Raw genomic sequence first — 14,432 nt, forward strand, 5'->3', positions numbered from 1 at the left:
ATCTCAAAAAAACCCCTTCCTAGAACCAGTGGGAGGCTTAATTGCCCCTTAAGCTCTTGTGTAATTTGAAAGAGCAAGAATATTGATGTTTTCAAATCAATACCCGCAGAGATTCTGGCTGCTGCATTTCTTGACATGCACGTCAATACTGACGGCTGCACCGACAAACGCTAGGAAACCCCAAGGGCTGTGAAAAATCCAATGTCTGGCTTCTTCCCGCTGTGGTACACGTTGTGTGACCCGCCAGCTCTCCTTGAAGGGTTTGCAAAGTGAACCCCAACCAGGCAAAAAGTACTTGCTACGTCCAGCAGTGCTTTGAGTATGAACTTGGTTGCGTGATCCCTCTGCAGTGGCTGTGCAGGGAGGCTTTGGCCATCCAGGAGCAAGTCTGCAAGCTTGTTTGGCCTCATCACACACAGGAAAAGAAACCAGGGAAGAACTCTGTGCTCTTGAACGCACTGCAACAGGCCCAGCTGGCCAGGGATGAAGGATGGCAGACTAGAGGCTGGGGATGGTCGCTTTAGTCCCTGGCTTCCTTCAGGGAAGGTCAAGAGCAACCAGTGATAGCCAGTGCCTTGCTGGCCGAATCTGACCACAATCCCCCCAAAATATCAATATAGAGTTCTCAATGCTACGTGAAAACAGGCCCCAAAGCAATCATTTTTGGAAAAGAGACCAGAGGGAAGCTGAGAGCAGTTTGCAGTTTACATAGAATTGTAGTTAGCACAATACCCAGCACTGCAGGCTTTTAGGGACAGTGACGAAATGGATTACTTGTAATCCCAGCACTTGGGAGGCTGAGGCAGGAGGATCAAGACTAGCCTGGGCTACAAAGTGAGCTCGAGGCCAGCCTAAACTGCATAGTGAGACCCTGTCTCTAAAAAGACCAAAAAAAAAAAAAAGGATTACTCCCTCTCTCATTAAGGTTTTTACCTAGAAGTCCCCCTAAAGCCTCATGTACTCAAAAGTGGGGCTTTCTGGAGGTGGTTGGGCCATGGGGTGTCATACACATCAGTGGATTAGTCCTAAGTCACTAATGAAATTGCAGCCAGATGTGATGCTGGGAGGCAAAGCCCGGCTGGAGGAGGTGAGCCACTGGGGTGTGGCCTGCAAGGGTCTATCTACTACCCTCTCCTTTGATCTCTGCTCTACCTCCTACGGGTGTGCTGAGAGCTGTTTCTCCTCTGCCATGCCGCCCTGCCTTGGAGTCAGCTGAGATACAGATAAACCGTGAGCCCAAAGAAACCTCTCCTTTGACTTGTGGGTGTCAGGTGGTGTGTCTCAGTGAAGGGAAAGAGGCAGGGCAGGGTGCCCTCAGCGCACATTACCTTATGTCCCAGCTGGGCTGCTTCTCCCCGAGCTGCTGTGGCGATAGGGTCGATAAGATGCCCGATTTCCTGGACCACTGAAGTCAGCTGTTCCTGCAGGGCCTGATACGGACAGAAGCGTGAGGATCCCCTGCCAACAGCTCCCTACAATGGGGCACCAGGATGAAAAGACCAGAGAAGACACCCAGAATGGACACTGAAATGCATGGGTGTGCCAACAAGCTGCTGCTTCCTGCCTGCCCAGTGGAGCCTCAGCTCCCCTGGGCCAGCTGCTGTGACACCGGAGAGGCCAGAGGCAGGCCCCAGAAAGGTGTGACCGGGGGCTTCCCGCTCCTGCCAGCCCTCACAGCAGATGCCAGTGCTACCTTTACTTTAGTTATTCAGCACAATTACTGGAAATGTGGAATAGCTGTGGCTTCCCCAGAAGGAAGGACAACTCTCTCCAGAAGTACACAGCTAACTGGGGTCTGAGGCAACATCCAGGTCCCTGTGTTCTCAGAACACACGGTGGGAGAGGAAGGTGATAGAAAAATGCAGTCAGCTCTCTGAAAGCAGGACGCTGCCACCCAGCGCACCAGGAAGATGCCAGGTGGGAAGCACTGAGCAGGATCCACGCTAAGCTCACTGCACTGGGTGGCACGCACACAAATCCCGGCAGGAGCACCCCGGAAGCATTTCCCTGGGAGTGAGATGGATTCACCACTCTGCCCCAAAGAGGTGAATTCAGGATACAAAGGACCAGGGAAGAGAGCTGTAATAGGCTGGGAGTGCGAGAGAACAAGGACTCAAGGCTGGGGATTATTAACCAGTCGCAGAAGAGATCTGACCCCTTTTTCGTAGGTGTATTGACGGGAGGTTCAGGGCCAGCAGATGAGAACTGCGCACACCAGCCTGGAACTAAGTGGCTCCCAATGAAGGGACAGAGTGCGGTCTTTGCCAGTTTCCCTTAGGACAAGGCTGCCCGTGAGCTGGAGGGCTTTGTGCAGACTTCACTCTGTGGAGGCTCAGCCTGACAAGCAAACTTGAAAACCAAGGAGAGCCAGGGAGAAGCTCAGAGAAGGTCCGAAGGTCTTCAGCTAATTACTTATTATCTTCAGGCTTGTGACGTGATGACAGATAAAAATGTTGGGCTGTGCAGCAGTGATGTTTCATTATAGGTGATTTGTTAAAATTAAATATGGTGGAACTGGTGGGCGCACACGTATTTCAAAAGAGGAGCTAGCTTTGTAGCGAGGAAGTCGGCATAGAGGACTTGGTTTGCGGGGGAGACAGGGAGGAGTCCAGAGGGGGGTTGACAGCTGTTTTTTGCAGTTTAAGACAGCACTGTAGTTAGCACAGTACTCAGCAGGGAAGGCGTTGGGAACGGACAAAACTGATCACCCCCTCTCCTTATGGCTTATATCTAGGTGTCCCGCAAGGCCTCACACACATCAGTGGGTCAGTCCTAACCCACCACTGAGTCTGCAGCTACGTGCGACGCTGGGAGGAGGAGCCGGTTGGAGGTGGTGGCCACCTTCGCTTCTGGACCTGGGGCTGAACACAGGGTACGTTCGGCCAGTGGTTCTCATCAAAGCCACACATCTAACGTGCCTTTCTGAACACTTTAACACGTTAAAAATAGTAATTCTGGCCTTCCACACAGGATGAGAATGCTTAGTTCTTTTGTATCTTCCTGGAAATGCGTGGATGTGAAGCTGGTGTGAAATAGACAGCTCTGTTAATAAAAATGAGCAACGCCAAACTCCAGGGCCACTGGTCAGAGACAGGGGCCAAAGCTCACCGCACTAACGCAAACGTCAGCAAACAGACCACTCATTTATTAAGCACCTCTGAATGCTAGGCTGTTATTTATTTATTTATTTTTGGATTTTTGAGACAAGGTCTCGCTATGCAGTTAGGCTGGCTTCGCCTCGAGCTCACCTTGTAGCCCAGGCTGGCCTTGAACTCACGGTGATCTTCCTGCCTCAGCCTCCCGAGTGTTGGGATTATAGGCATGCACCACTATGCCTGGCTAGGCTCTATTATTTATATAGAGAAAGTGGTAGGAATCAGGAGGCTTTACTCAGCTGACAGAAACCACTCAACAGAAATCCTCTTCTAAACTGGAAAAACCATCAAGAAAGGAGAAAGTGGTGCTAAGTAATACAATGCAAAAGGCGCTAACATACTAGATAATGATATGTATTGGAGCTTAATGCCAAGTGCATTAGAATCCGATGGCAAATTCGCCCACTACTCTGAAAGTGGATCGATAAGCTGTGACAGAAGCACTTAACAGAGGCCTAACTAGCTCTATGGCACTGTTCAGAGAAACACAGTAACCTTACATTACCAGCACACAGTTACCTGATGCTGATAATTTCTCCCCATATCTCCCGCACCTGAACTTCACCCCTGGCGGCAGGTGTACTCTCTCCTCCAGCTGTCCCCCACATCAGCCCGACCCCTTCTAAAAGCTTCCCAGGGTAGAAGGTTGCCTAGTGATAAGACCCCAGCATCAGAAATGCTTTGTCCCCCACCCCCAAATTTGATGCTGAGATTCTTCAGCATCTTCAGAGCTCCGTCGCTGGCCCCAGACATGTGCCTTACCTCCACAGAGATGTCGTCCCTCGTGGCCAAGCTCTGGCTGACAGCTGCCAACGAGGCCTGTTCGATGTCCCGAATGCACCGATTGATGCCATCGATAGAGTAGTCACACTCTCTCTGCCCAGGGGCCTTGTCCCTGGAAGGGACGGGGCAGATGAAACGCTGAGTTAGTTCATGGCGCTCACGTCCTGCCACCTGTCCTAGCCCTGGTGGGCTAGGAGCCCCTATCCCTGTCCCGTCTGGTCACCTTAATTAAGGAGTGAATCTGGCCCTTGCTGGGTAATGCCTCACTGCATAATCTGGGCATTTCTTATCTTTTTTTTTGTTTTTCTCTGGTACCGGGAACCGAACTCACAACCTTGCGCTTGCCAGGCAGGCGCTTTTGCCACTGAGCTAAATCCCCAGCCCCTTGGGCATTTCTTATCTTAACCTGCTCTCCTCATTTCTAGTGGGAAGGACACAGTACTGCCCTCCACCCCAGGCTGATGCCAAGCCCCTGCAAAGGGAAGAAGCTGGATTCGGATTCTCCTTTCACTGACTTGGAAAACTTCCAGTGCTACTTACAGCACGAATGTACCGTACTGTTGTTTACCAGTCATAAACTGATGGGGCTGCACAAGGAGTTAAAATATCTGGTGGGTTTTTCTTTGCAAGGCATTAAGCAAAAGTCAGCTGTGGGTTTGAGCTTCAAAAACAACTGGAAAACAAAACACAGCTATGGAAATAAATGCATCCCATGCCGTGGCACATTGACGTCGGTCAGCTTCAGAGATGTTGCACCTACCTGGGGATGTCTTTCCAGGCTCCTACTACCACCGAGGAAATCAGAGATGGCTGGAGCTATTGCGGGCTGTATCCTTTTTGTTTTATTATCAAACTAAAGAAACTCTCGCATTTTGAGAAACAAATAATAGTGCGTGCTGTATGTCTAAGCTCCTAGTTACAGACCACGTGGTACAAAGGTTAGAATACATGGGACTAACGAGAGGCAGGGAGATGCCAACTAAATTCTCCTGCCTGCATTTTTCATCAGTACAATGGAAATACGGGTATCTACCTTACAATGTAATGACGGTCAAAGAAGGGAATATAAGTAAAACACTCAGAATAACACCTGGTGTTTAGTAACATCTGGTGTTTACAACACTTAGTAAAAGCATAACTTGCTACTATTGAGGCCAGTGCTATCACTGGTCCCGAAGAGATAAAAAAAAAAAGATGATGATAATGATCAATAGGAGTATTAAGTGAGAAGCTTGGTGAGTGTACCACCCCCTCCTGCTCTGTTCAGAGGCTGCCCTATAGCCCCCTCTGGATGGGAAACTGACCTGATAGATGTGATGAGACTCTTAATGGAGTCAGACACAGTATGGGAATGTCCAGCCAGCACAGACCAGGTAGGCGGGTCTTTGGGGTTGATGGCCAAAGAGCGTGCGGTGCGGATGAGGTATGACGAGCTCTCCAGCATGGTCTTTGCAGAGACCAGGATTGGTTCCTGAGCCTGAGAGCCCTAAGGTCAAACAGCAGAGCGGTCAAGGTCAGGCTACACAGCCATGAGTGGTTAAAACGGGCCCTCAAAAGTCTTAGTCTTTGTCACATCACCCCCTCCACCTTAGGGACTGAAGCCATTATACAAAAGGGCTTGAGGTGGTGAGCACTTGGGTTCAACTTTGCGCCTTAAGTAGACGTTCCGCATATGTCATTTTCCATGAAACCATCAGCCCCAAACCTGAGCAGAGACTGTTCTCAACATATGAAGCTGTTTCCTCTCAAGAAACGTCTAGTCATTGATTTCACAACTCTGTGCAAGTAACATCATCAGCAATAATGTACCCTACATACTGACCGAGGCCTTTGGAATATTTGTTTTTATTTTTTTCTTTTTGTGGAGATTTTTTTTCTTTCCTGAGAAACTTAAGACTTGGGTACATCAAATAAAACCAATTTCTGGGGAAAAAAATCAAACTTTACAATAGAAAAAAAAATGTCTGGGAAGAACTCAGAGAATATACTTTTATAACTGAAAAGTTCTAGGTGCTTCATAATTGACCTTTTGATACAAAATGACCAATTTGCAACTTCTGCTTCTAACCGGTCATGTGCATTCAATGCTGCCGAAGACCCTTGTGTTAACTTTGCTGCAAAGAGCGCCCTACCTCCGAGCTGATCTGGGCGGGAATGCTGACGAACTCCGGGTTTGACGCAAATGCTGTCAGGTTCTCCACAGCTTCGATCAAGGGTGCAGTGGCAACGCGACATTTATTGCGGTTGTCTTCAGAGAAATCCCCATCCAGCGCCTGACGGGAAAAAAAATGGGAGTTTTTCATCTGACTGAGAAGCACAAAGCATCCCCAAGCTAGAGCAAGTTCTTCAGCGGGGCAGAAAGACAGTTCAATGAGACTGCTAGTGGGAATGTTTGGTAGATTCATAAACAACAAATAAGAACTGCCTGGACAGAGAGACCCAGTTAGCCAGAGCCTGGTTGCGCAGCGCACAGAACGCCTGGCTTCCCAGTCAGTCAACTCCCACTCCCACGAGGCACAAATGGGCCTGCTCTTGCCTCCCTCGGGCTGGGCTGTCAGACCCCACCTTTGACACTACAGTCCTAGGGCTCTGCGCCTCCATTTCTGCTCTGATTAAGTCCCGAATGATAAAGTTGGCACTTGTACTGTCTTTTAGTCTTGACTGGATGTCCCTGCATGACGTCACCTCCACCACCTGGCAATGAACGTGGTGGAATCCAATGCAAGGAGCAAACGAGACTGCTCTTCAATCATGCGGACAAATCCCACTAACATATATCTAGTTAACCTTCCCCTACCTTGGACTTGGCCGCACAACACAGGGTATCCTCTAAGTGATTCTGTCTGTGCAGAGAACAAACACAGGTAGAACTAACTGGGGTATTAGAGGTCAGGTTACCCCATAGAGCGGGTGGGACTGAAGGGGACCTGCTGGGAGAGCTTTCTGATGTGGATAACGTGCTGCTTCTCCATCCAACCGTCATTACTTAGCAGTTTCAGCTTGGGAAAACTCAGTGAGCTTTACACTTGAGGTGTGTTTTTTCCTCTATGTATCTTCTGCTCTTTTCTTCTCTCTCTCTCTGCCTCTCTCTTTTCTTTCTTCCTCTGAATTGGTATCAGATAACACAAGAGCTTGGGAAAACCAGTGAGGTCTATACATGAGGTGTTTTTTCCTCTATGTATCTTCTTCCCCCATCGGTAGCAGGTAACATAACAGCATACTGCTGATTCACAACGGGATGGAACAGCATCCAGGAATGCGGCCTGTGACGCATGCTGAGCTGCCGCACCAAGGGCTAACACTGAGAGTCAAGGTCCCCACCCTGGAGGACAAGACTGTTAGAACCAACAGCAGGCGACCCGGGCTAGTGTCCCTGCCTCCTACCAAAGGGCTGCTTGTGGGAAAGCAGTTATGCTTGCAGAAGGCCAATTTCCTCATTAAATAACTAATTAAACTGTTAATTTCATCCTTATGTGCAATACATAAAAGCCAGCATAGACAATTAGCAAAGAAAAAACCAGAGGTGCTGGTATTGTGCAACACACAGGGTCTGAATTCTGGTTTTCAGTAAGGCAAGAGGAGGCAGGCAGGGTGGGTCTGAAGGCTACTTCTGAATAACAACTGCATTCCAATCAAGCCTTGGCAGCTTGGGACAGTAATTACCCATCCCCGTAATGCTAATATTTTCAGAGGAATTCCCAGGGGCCTGGCTAATTTATGGTCGCGGCTGGTGCCCTTCCCCCAGCAGACAGGCACTAATCCCCCCTAACCTCGGACTTGGGCTTCCTCCTAGGCCCAGCGGATTCTCCACATGCCTGCTCCTTCCTGCTCCTCTCCAACTGCCACCAGCAGCAAATGCTGCTTCACATGCTGGCCCAGGCCACGTAGAGGAGACGCAGCTCAGCACGGGAACCTCACTGCACCACTACCACCACCGCCTCCTTGAGCTTGGGTCCTCCCAGGCCTCAGCCATTGGGGAACACTGTGGGAAGCACGTGGGTGCTACCTGGCAGGAGCCTGACACGGGTGGCCCTGGCATAGGAAAACAGTGACACGGGCGGACAGCCAGAGCGGACTTTGGAACCCAAGGGGCTCAGACCCCGGCTCCGGCAAGCACCGCCCTCACTTGACAGAAGATGCTGAGCCTCCCGCTGGTCTGCTCACCCTGCCTGCCCCTCAGTCTTTCGCACCTCCACACTCTCACCCCTCCCGCCTCCCCAAGACGGTTCAGTTCACTGGGAAGCCAAGCATCTGATCAAGCCATGGATCCTCAGCTGAACTGACTCAACCTGCAACAGCGACTGCCCGAGGCGAATCCCAAGGAACAGCTCTCTAATGGTTTCATGAACTGCACCAACGCGATGAAAGAGTCTGTCTGTCTAGCATAAGTTCTGAGAAGCCTGTGTCATGTAGCCCATTACTATTCATAGACCAGCAAGCTGAATAATGTAGACCAGAAAGCCAAGCTGTATCAAGGACTTTTTCCTATTTTCACATAGAAATAGTTCCCTCCAAAGAAGGGATTTGGCATCACAAAGGATGGTTCGTGCAGATATTATTTCATTTCCAAGTTTTGTTTCCAGTGGACATAGCTAGGCCACTCAATTAAACTGAGCACTCGGATCTGCCTGGCAGTCAAACACCAAGCAAGCAAGTTTCCTTGTGGTCACACCATGTCACAGAGCATCCACTACGCCAGCCACCAGGATGAAAGGGCAAATTCACTTGGTCACAGGTCCAGGACCATCGGTCAAGGGCACTCCTAATGCTGCGCCAGCTGCTCCAACTTTTCACAGCACAATCTCCCAGGGATCTTGGCGAAGCAATCTCTGTGCAGGAATAAGAATCAAAGATCCACACGTTTTGAAGGGATTTCCCAGAACTTACAGACGGTTTAGTACCAAACCCCCGCTTTTCCCAAACAAAACCTGACCTTTCCACATCAGAAAACATCACAGAGACACGATTTGCTAAAGTCACCCTGCTACTGACCAGCATTCCTCAAACATAACCCAAGACTCCTGGCTCCTTGTTCTCCTGCCGACTTTAGACAAAAGCCAAAAGGAGGAGCAGTATGAAGGCCTTGAATTTCCCCCCTCTTTCTTCGGAAAAAAACTATTTCACCAATCCAAACACAAGGATGACCAGGAAAACATACTCACAGCCAAGACAAATGCGGGTGAAGAGAGTGGATCAGGTGCCGGTGGCACACGCTGGAGACGCTCAGATGCAGAACTCTGAGCTCTGCGTCCGAGGTAAAGGCCAAGGCCAAACTTCAACTTCTCAGAAAAACAAACGCCGGTGTTGCATAATTTCTACTTGGCACCCAAACCTGAGTGACTGCACATTTAAAATAACATTCCATTCCACACGTCTGATTCAAGGCTAGGTAATGAGCAGATGGGAGAGAGAAGCAAGCATGTGTGTATGTGACGACCAGCGGACAGGGCGGCCAGGGGCAAGGCTGGGTCTCCTGCTATCTTGCCCAGCATTTCGAACCATCCCTGGCACACATGACACACACCGATTGTCCTCCTGTTGAGCTGTGCATTGTGATTAGAAAAGATGCCATTGGTAGAGATTTAGGATCATTGGACATGCACGTTCTGCTTATTTTTCTATTCCTGGTGCTTGTCTTGCCAAATCTCTCCCTCCCTTCTTGACTAGGAAGGTGTGGTAGCTAGGGTTTATGCTCGGGCATATCCTCACGGTGCAAACAGAAAACCAACCCTAGGAAGCATAGCGCTGAGAGAAAAATCCAGCTGTCTTAGGTATTAAGGAATTACATTTTCATTTGCTTTTTGGTTTGACAGGATATTCAACCATGTCTTCCAACAGGAAGCCTATCTAGTGTGAAGGACAGACAGTTACTACGAAAAGTCCTCACCATCTCCCTGTGTGTACTTTGAAAAGAAAGCTCAGTGTTCCCGGCAAACCCAGCCACAGGGGGAAACTGAGAAACCAAGCCCACCTCCAGCAAGTCAAGGGACAACGTGCCCGTTTCCGCTCCTTCCTGCACTGATACTGGCTCCTGGGTGTTTGTGGGCACAAGGCCGTCAACACACGCTGCTCCTCCGATGGCTCTGCACAGGCCTATGTTTCCGGCCATCACAGGAGCTCATCTGTGACGGAATTGCAGGGAGGGCTTGGCAGTGTGAGGAGAGACCTTACGTGACACTTCCCCCAGGGACAGACCAGGACGTGCAGTGAAGGCAGAGGCAGAAAAGGCTCCAGAATTCCTATAGAATGAAGGGCTTCCTTCCCTTCACACGCCTTTAGTTTACGTACAACTTGTTACTGAATGCTCAGAACATGACCGGTTGTAAGTTAATTTCGCAGCAACTGACGACGATGTCACCATTTTCAACTATGTTACCCTTTCCGTCCCCATCTCCCCTAAACTTAGACTCGAGCACCATAAACAAAGCAAGGTCCCTCTTGCCAGACTAGAGGGACTAATTTATCCCTCATCCCAAAAGGCCAAGCAGAGTGCTGGGGCTGCAAGAGAGGACGCCCGGGGTTGGGGTTTGAGTTCACGCCCATCATTACTGGCTGGGCCACCTTGATAAAATCACTCCACCTCCTTGTGCCTCACTTTCCCCACCTATAAAATAGGGATCAGCCTGGGGGATTGTGTGGACTGAATGATTAACATACACAAAGCGCAAAATAAACACTTAAAAGGGTAAGCTTTATTAATCACCAGTATCTTGAACTATGGTGGCAAAGGAGGTCAGCAACAGGGGAATGGCTTTAATGTACTGGTTCACTGTAACCTAGCTATTATTGCAGGGATTTTGGTTGTTTACTTTTAAAATAACTGTTGAAAGAGCTAAGAAACCTCTGCCGGGAAACTGCTCTGTGCTCTCGCAGCCAGAGTTTAGCTGCTGCTGGGCTGGCTGAGCTCTCCTTGGCCTCTACCAGGCTCTTCCTGTTGACTGACTACCCGGGGGACTACACAGCTTTCTCGGAGTGGGAGGGAAATGAGGTGTGCAGTGTCCTGTCCCCTGGAGGTCTCTGGGAAGAGACCACTCCTCCAGGACTCCTCAGCAGCTAAGCAGGGCCCTGACTGGTGTAAGGATGGAGACCCAGAGATTAAAAGCATTCCAGTCGCCAGGCCCTTTTCCTTTCGCCGGCCAAGTCTGCACAGAGCTGCCATCCTCCTCCCATGGCAATGCTGCTTTGAAGGCCAAGGCAGCGGGGTGCAGCAGGGCTGGGCTGTCTTCCCCCAGGCCAGCTGCCTGGGGCCTGCTTGGTCCCGGCTCAGGGTAGATGGTGCGGTTTTCTCACCCCCCTATATGACTGCAGCCTGGCCATCATCCACTCCCCCATGTGCCCAGGGACTTAAACACAAATACGAGCTCGTTAGGAAACCAGAACGCATTAATTTAAAGAAAGTTAATGCTCTGTTTAAAAAATTGAAACAAGGAAAATCAGAATAGGTATCAGGGGAAACTAAAGTGATTTTTTAAAAACATGATTCTTCCATAATTTCCTTTCCTCCCCATATCCTCTGGTACTCCATACATATCCAGCAACAAGGACACGGCATAGCCTGGTCTCGGCCCATTCAAAAGTGCCCCAGTAAACCCAGAGTTTAAGAACACACAAGCAGCTGGGGATTTAGCTCAGCGGCAAAGTGCCTGCCTGGCAAGCGCAAGGTCGTGAGTTCGGTTCCCGGTACCGGAGAAAAACCAACAATAACAAACAAAGAACACACAAGCTATTCACCGCCTGCAGAGAGGGCCAGCAGAGGCCCTACAACAAACCCCTGCTAGCCTGACTTCTTCCCCTAAGCCCATCAGGCCTTGAGTGTGGGGGGCACTGTCCCCTACAGAGGGGCTAAGCAGAGACTCTGGGTTTTTTTCTCATCGGTATTTCCGTCAGTGAGAGATTTCTCTCTCCACTCTGCAACAGGTACCACGGGGAGCGCAGACCGCGGGCAGCCACCTACCTTGATGGTCTTCACCAGGTTGGCGGTGCTGTTGGCGACCTCCTTGGCCGACTGGACGAAATGCCTCTTGGCCACGGGGTTGGCCGTCTTGGAGGAGGCTATGCGGCAGGCGTTGCACAGGGCCGAGGTGTGCTTGGCTACGATTGTGGCAGCTGACAGGACCTACAAAGCACGAAGCCAGGTTGGGGCGCGCCGCGTCTCAGTGCAAGGAGCCCGGACTCCTCTTCGGCTCATGCGCCCCGAACCCGGGCACCCCCGGTGTGTCTCCCGGCAGGGAGCGGGCAAGGCACACAAACACAAAATGAAAGTAAAAAAGGGAACGAGGTGCTGATGTGGCGGAGGACTGGGCCCCAAGTCAGTCTCAAAGTGGACAGGTCAGCAAGTCTTTGCAAGCCCCAGACAGGAGGTCCGGGCCCCAGGCTCTAGGCCAAGGCCTAGACATCAGTAATTTAACACATTTTCTAGCAGTCACAATAAAATAAGTGGAGAAACACGAGAAATTAATTTAAATCATATATTTTATTTAACTCAATATATTCAAAGTATTTCATTTCATCATAAAATCAATGTACAAATACTGTGAATGAACTTTATACTGTTTTGGTTCATACCAGGTCTTTGAAATCCAAGGTACCTTCTATATTTATAGCCAACTACAATTCGGACTAGATGCATTTCAAGTGACTAATACCCACATATCACTAAGGGCCACCACATCGAAGAGCCCGGGTCTCCTGAGTGAAATCAGTCAAGGTACGCCTACTTCCTCTGCAGCTGCAGGGTGCTGTCTGCCGAGCGCCTTCCCTCCAACCTTTGCTGAGGTTGGTCACACCCTCTGGCCTTAACTGGGCAGGAGCACTGACACCCCCACCTCCAGGCCTGCTTTAGGTTCAGGTGTTCCCTGTGTTGCCTTTTTACACAGATCCTTCTGCCTCAAGAACGGCTGCTCTTGGCATGTATGGGGACATGCTACTTGCAAAAGACTGCCTCCGCCAGCCTATATCCGTCGCTCTGTCTTTTAGCACACGCTTTTTCGCTTGTTTGTTTTTTATGGTATGGGAACTGAACCCAAAGCCTTTGTACTAAGCTATATCTCCAGCCCTTTTCAATTCTGATAAAAGCCTTGCTAAGATGCTAAGTTGCCCAGGCTGTGCTCAACTTTCAATCCTCCTGCTGCAGCCAGCCAGCGTGCTGGGATTACAGGCCTGCACCACCACACCTGGCTGGGAACCCACGGCACTCGGGCTGCGGGAGTGTCACGGAATGTCGCGCATACCGGCTCTTCCTCCAAATCCCTCTGGCTGCTGTGTGTGCAGTGGATCCTGACCCTGACTTAGACCTGGCTCAGGGCCTTGCTCTCTGAACTGACAGCTCCTTCAGAGGCCTCATCACGTCTTCCTTTGTGTGTGCTGTTTTGCCATCCTGTTCCAAAAGGAGCATTTTCTATACACTGGCCAAGAAACTAAGAGCTGAAGGGTAGAAGACCAGGTCTCACGTCGATTCCTTACAGGGTAGCACAAAACAAACCCTTGGGACGTAGCACTAGACTCCTGGCAAATGTCCCTGGGATTCCTTCACTCCTACTGCCTGCTGGCACCCATCACTAAGCATCTGCAAATTTCTACTTTCCCTACATTCCGCAATACTTTCCATGACCACTAAGTGCTGCGTTAAGCTGGCTCTGCAAGCTCTGAAAGGACAGGATTCTTTAGTAATTCTCCATTTTCCCACAACACACCTAGAGGAGCCCGAGGACTCACACACGCTACATTACCCCAGGTTACCTGCGACGGACTGCTGCCGGGGTCCACCAGGTTCTGGCATGCCATCTGGATTGCCTGGTTAGCCCTGGCAAACTGGATGGGGTCCACCAGGCCCTGGTGACCTGCCTGGCTGTTTGGATCAGAGATGCCAACCAGGTATGCTGCCTAGAAAAAGAGAGAAAACCAGGGCTCAGGCTGCAGGCTCCCGGGTGAGCTGGTGCGGGACGGCAGTCTAACCACACTTGGGACTGGCAGACTTAGGTTCTGCTTGGTGCAAGCTGGTCAGGGTAATGTCATCCCTTCTGCCAAGGAGCGTGTAGTGATGGACATGGCTGTGCCAGCCTGACTTGCCAGCAGGGGTTTGCTGTGAGTTAGAGCAAACAAAGCCTCCGTGTTCTTAAGAGAGCACCTTCAAGCAAGTCTTCTGTGTGTCCTGGACAAGGAAGGATGCGGCGCTTATTCCTCCTGGTGGCCATCTACGGCCACATCGGCTTCAGCATGAGGCTGACCCTGGCTGGCTGACAAGGCAGGCGGGAAGAAGTGGATGTAGACTCATGGTGTGGACCCGCTGGGCCAGCCACGCCTGCTGCCTCCCCTACCCAAGGGTTTCCTGGATATTCCCCAAAGCAGGAAGAGCCCTGATAATTCAGTAAGAAGAATAAGATGGGTCAGGAAATGTAACCGAAAAAAGACAGCGTTTGCCTTCCAAGCGGACAAGAGGCTGCAAGGGGAAGTCTTTCCTCTTTGGATGTGGCAGCCCAACAGCGGGGAGAAAAG

At 50.4% G+C, this 14,432-nt stretch overlaps 1 protein-coding gene across 1 annotated transcript in view; it reads right to left on the reverse strand.

The window, feature by feature from the left end:
- The window catches only part of Tln2 (talin 2), a gene marked incomplete in the record, with an annotated part of 349,184 nt that overhangs the window by 65,824 nt on the left and 268,928 nt on the right, over positions 1-14,432 (reverse strand). Inside the window, 6 exon segments of the mRNA XM_005393813.2 lie at positions 1,329-1,430; positions 3,918-4,050; positions 5,243-5,424; positions 6,071-6,211; positions 11,893-12,054; positions 13,677-13,820. Coding sequence (XP_005393870.1) covers positions 1,329-1,430; positions 3,918-4,050; positions 5,243-5,424; positions 6,071-6,211; positions 11,893-12,054; positions 13,677-13,820 — 864 coding nt within the window.

Source organism: Chinchilla lanigera, unplaced genomic scaffold, assembly GCF_000276665.1.
Source record: "Chinchilla lanigera isolate Chin_1 unplaced genomic scaffold, ChiLan1.0 scaffold00049, whole genome shotgun sequence".
In the NCBI taxonomy this organism is placed as follows: domain Eukaryota; kingdom Metazoa; phylum Chordata; class Mammalia; order Rodentia; family Chinchillidae; genus Chinchilla; species Chinchilla lanigera.